This window comes from Cryptomeria japonica, chromosome 2 (genome assembly GCF_030272615.1).
Source record: "Cryptomeria japonica chromosome 2, Sugi_1.0, whole genome shotgun sequence".
NCBI lineage: Eukaryota > Viridiplantae > Streptophyta > Pinopsida > Cupressales > Cupressaceae > Cryptomeria > Cryptomeria japonica.
This window is the reverse complement of record NC_081406.1, coordinates 150,042,245-150,046,363: the sequence shown is the minus strand read 5'-3', so window position 1 is coordinate 150,046,363 and position 4,119 is coordinate 150,042,245. Positions and strand designations below refer to the sequence as shown.

Genomic DNA, 4,119 nt, shown 5'->3' with positions numbered 1-4,119 from the left:
AATATATTTTATTTTACTTTATATTATTATTAATTTAAAATTGTAATATTTGAAGTGAGATCTGTTACCATTGTCCCACAACCACTTCATTTTTAATATAAAATATAAATTAATTATCTTATTTTTAAATGAAAAATTATAATTCTTAAGAATTCACTGAAAAATTATAGCCTTGACTTTAAAAAGACAAAACTATATAATAAAAACAACATATAAAACAAATGAAAGACAGTTTTATTATTAAAAGATATGTATATATTACACTATAAGTAAAAACAACCAGAACCAACATGACTGTTAAATGAATGATATACCCATTGCTTTATATTGAAATAAATTTCTTTCTATAAATATGCCTTGTTCTCCACCACAGTATAGAAGATGACATTACTGCCAACACACACACACTGGCCAGAATGATGAAGGTGAGCTTAAAACATTTGCTTCCTCTGCACTGTCCTCCTCTACCTGACTCTGAGTCATATAGATACCCTGCCACCCACACAGACAGTACATAAGATACCATTGGAATCCCCACCTGCATAACATTGTACAGTGTTCCAAAATGGGCCAGCCCAAAGAGCTCAGACACAGTTGCAGGATTTAAACACCAATTTGCTCCAAAAGCGAGTCCAATAACAATGGACCCCAAATACATAGTCCAGTGAAATGTGCCTGCCATTACTATAAGCATATACCCACAACACAAAATTAAGCCAGCCATTGCAGTTAACAATGGCCTGGCTACTCCAAAGTTTGAGAGCAAATAATCAGAGAAAATTCCAAATCCAAAGCGCCCAAAAAATTGGCACACTGATATGAGAGTGACAAATATGGTAATATGGTGTTGTGTAAATCCCAGTGCTGTTGCAACCTGACCCATGTTGTTCAGTGCTACATAGCCAGAGCCTAGAGCAATGGCTGAAGTGAAGAGGACTAGAAAGAAATTAAAGCTGCAGAGTTCTCCCCACAAAGAGATATTAGTATGCTCTGTAATAACAGACTGATCAGCTCCCTTATTTGTATACTCTGTAATAACAGACTGATCAGATCCCTTATTTGTGATCAAGAGCTCAGAAAGTGTTGGGGTTGAAGTTGAAGTTGAAGTTCTCTCCTGGTGGTTTGCTTTCCATGCCACCCACAGTGGGGCTGCCAGTATAATAAGTGCAACTGCAAATTCAACTCGATCTGCCTGCAATGTACAAGTAATTAGGTATTTGTTCTGTCAAAAAGTCACTAGGAAACAAATATAATCTCATCAAGGATTTAAATCTTGATAGATAACATAAACAAAGTAATTATATTCAATTAACTAATCTATCATCTTTTTATGTTTTCAAAAAAATTAAATCCATTCTCTTGTATCTATTCAATTCAATTAAAATTAACAATATTTTATCTATTGTTGTTTACTGTCAAAACTTTTTTGATATAAATAGTTAAAACAAAAGATAATCAGCACCTAAACTTGTTTTGTGTGATATCTTGCAATATTCTTCTATTCTAAGCATTGCTAATGCTATATGCTTTGCTTAAAAGAAAGATTAACATTTTGCAGTGTTAAAACTCTTCTAAGTTATGGCAGTGTCCGGCTTAAATTTGATGCTCAGCTTTCAAATGTTAAAACATAATCATTAAAACATAATCATCATTACATATATTTTTAAATGGTTTAGTAAAATATCTACTTTAATGTCATAGTCTTCTTAAATGCAGTCACAATGCTATTAAATTTAAACTTTATGGAGCATCATTTGCTGGTTAGTTAATATGTTATCTCAATTTTTATGATATTGAATTGATTGTTTATATTTTTTAAATCAACATTTTTTAAACATCATTCAATTCAATAATCAAAGTAAATTTTAATTAATAAAAATTCGACATCTATTTATTACTTTCTAATGAAGATGAAGTATACAATTAAAATATATAATATTTAAATAAAAATATCTCAAATTAATACTCACATAACCAAAAAAACACAACCCATCAGATTCAAACCTAAAAATTTCAACACAAAATAAATAATTTAAATACTTTTCTTAAAAAAACTATAAAGTAAAAAACACATTAACAAATCTTCACTCAAAAGAAAATTCAAACAAGAAGTAAAATTTTCTGATAAAAATAAAACCATTTCACTGTTAAGCACTTCAATATTTAGGTATACCAACTTTCCCAGTCACCATTACTGCAAAAGCCATTGTTACTGGGAACTTAAAAATTCATAAACAACATAATATTTGATTTAAATCGTGTGTAAATTTTTAATCAATATTTCAGATGATCTATCATCAAAATGATAATTTCCTTTCCTTCTACGATAGATATGATCCTAAATATTGATTCAAAAATTTACACACAATTTAAACCAAAAACAACATTAACAACATTACCAGAAACGAACCTACTCACCTGAAAGGAATGGCCATCCCAAAAACTAAAACCCATCAAAAACAGAGCCAAAACCACCACTGGAGCAGACACCATGCCCAATCTCACCATAGTTGTAGAAGAACCACATATAAAATCAAGTGGATCATATTTCCTCACAATTGGCATGAGCACAAGGGCAACTACAGAAGGAACAATGGCCGCCACTAACAAGAAAGAAGATCCATCTGACTCAGGGAAAACAACACGCCAAGCAGTAGACAGAATGGCACTGCTAAGACCAAGGCATCCCTTCATCAAACCCACCACAATTCCTCTGTTTTCCGGAAAATTATTAACACAGGTCACAATAGAAGCTGTGTTATAGTAAGTCTGGCCATTGATCGCCACACAGATGAACAAACACATCTTCCACACAGCAGGAATCGCTAGGCGGCCGGTCACAAAGAGCCATATGACCACATAGCCTAACGAATTCTGTCCCGCTCCGACAAGCAGGACAAGCCATGGAGGAAAGCGGTCATAAAGAAGCCCTGAAACAATACCTATGCATTCCCCTGTGTCTTTTAACACAGAAATTATATCCAGCTGCTGTTGGGTGTAGCCAAATCGGGTCTTAATGGTCTGGGAATAAAGGCTAAAACTATATGAAGCCCCTGCACAACATTCTATCCATATGCAGGCTACTAAAACTGTCCATCTGTTGCTCAAAAAATGGGTCTCCATTGGGGAAAAAGATTGCTCCAATCCCAAGAATGGTGTTAAGCAAACACAGAATAAGAATTCATTCTTGTGAGTACCGTTTAAGGAAGTTTGTTTTTCCCCTGTTCTTGGTCTAGATTCCAAGTGTAGAGCAATTCTAAACAAAATCTGATGTGGGGTTTTGCTTTAACTTTTTGTTTTCGTTTTGTACGTAAAGTAGCGATGAGTCACGAGGATGGATGGAAAATTTTGGTATTGGTGGCTACTGTTTGCCCATGAATATCTCTGTTTTAAGCTCTGTTTCAGAGCTTAAAATCGCCGGTAAATGCTTTGAGTTTTTAAAGATGACTTGTACGTGAAGTTTAAACGGCCATTAGTGATTGCCGTTGTTTTTAATTTGAAATGAACGTTTCGGCTACTAACTGAAGACTTTTATGTTGTTTCAGAATTAGTACATTTTGTTGTATGTGGTGTACACCACACATTACTTTTAAATTATTGATATATTTTTAAGTTGTTTTAAAAAATCACTCTTTTTTTTTGTTGTATGTACACCACACATTATTTTTAAATTATTGATATATTTTAAAGTTGTTTTAAACGTTGTCAGTCTGTTTTTGTTTTATGTATACCATATTCTTTGTTTCATCTTTTGTGCATATGTTCACATCACACAATTCAATACATGAAATGATGCTTCCATGAAATATCTTGTATATTGATATAAGAGATGATATAAACACATAATAATAATTTAATTGCTCATGATGACATACTCTTAGGCTTAGGATATTTGAAGTGATGATAAATTTCATTTTAAAGTAAGAGTTCCGTAGTAAAGGGGTAAAGGTGTTTAGTCTTGTTTATGGTGGGTTTTATGTGAGTATTATGAATGTGGCTTGAATTCCATCTTGGCTTTGAAGATATGATTTAAGTTGGGTTGTGAAGTTTGTTTTTATAGTTTTATTGATTGTTCATTTCATCTACCTTGTCTTTAGATTCATTCATAAGTTTGATATT

The 4,119-nt window shown here is 32.7% G+C and overlaps 1 protein-coding gene across 1 annotated transcript; it reads right to left on the bottom strand.

Annotated features, from left to right (window-relative positions):
- Positions 1-213: 213 nt before the first annotated feature.
- On the bottom strand, positions 214-3,497 carry LOC131071357 (protein NUCLEAR FUSION DEFECTIVE 4). The gene is made up of 2 exons (XM_058007162.2): positions 2,419-3,497; positions 214-1,192 (listed from the first exon to the last, which is right to left on the bottom strand). The coding sequence occupies exons 1-2, from the start codon at positions 3,121-3,123 to the stop codon at positions 323-325; spliced, it is 1,575 nt and encodes a 524-aa protein (XP_057863145.1). The 5' UTR covers positions 3,124-3,497; the 3' UTR covers positions 214-322.
- Positions 3,498-4,119: the final 622 nt, after the last annotated feature.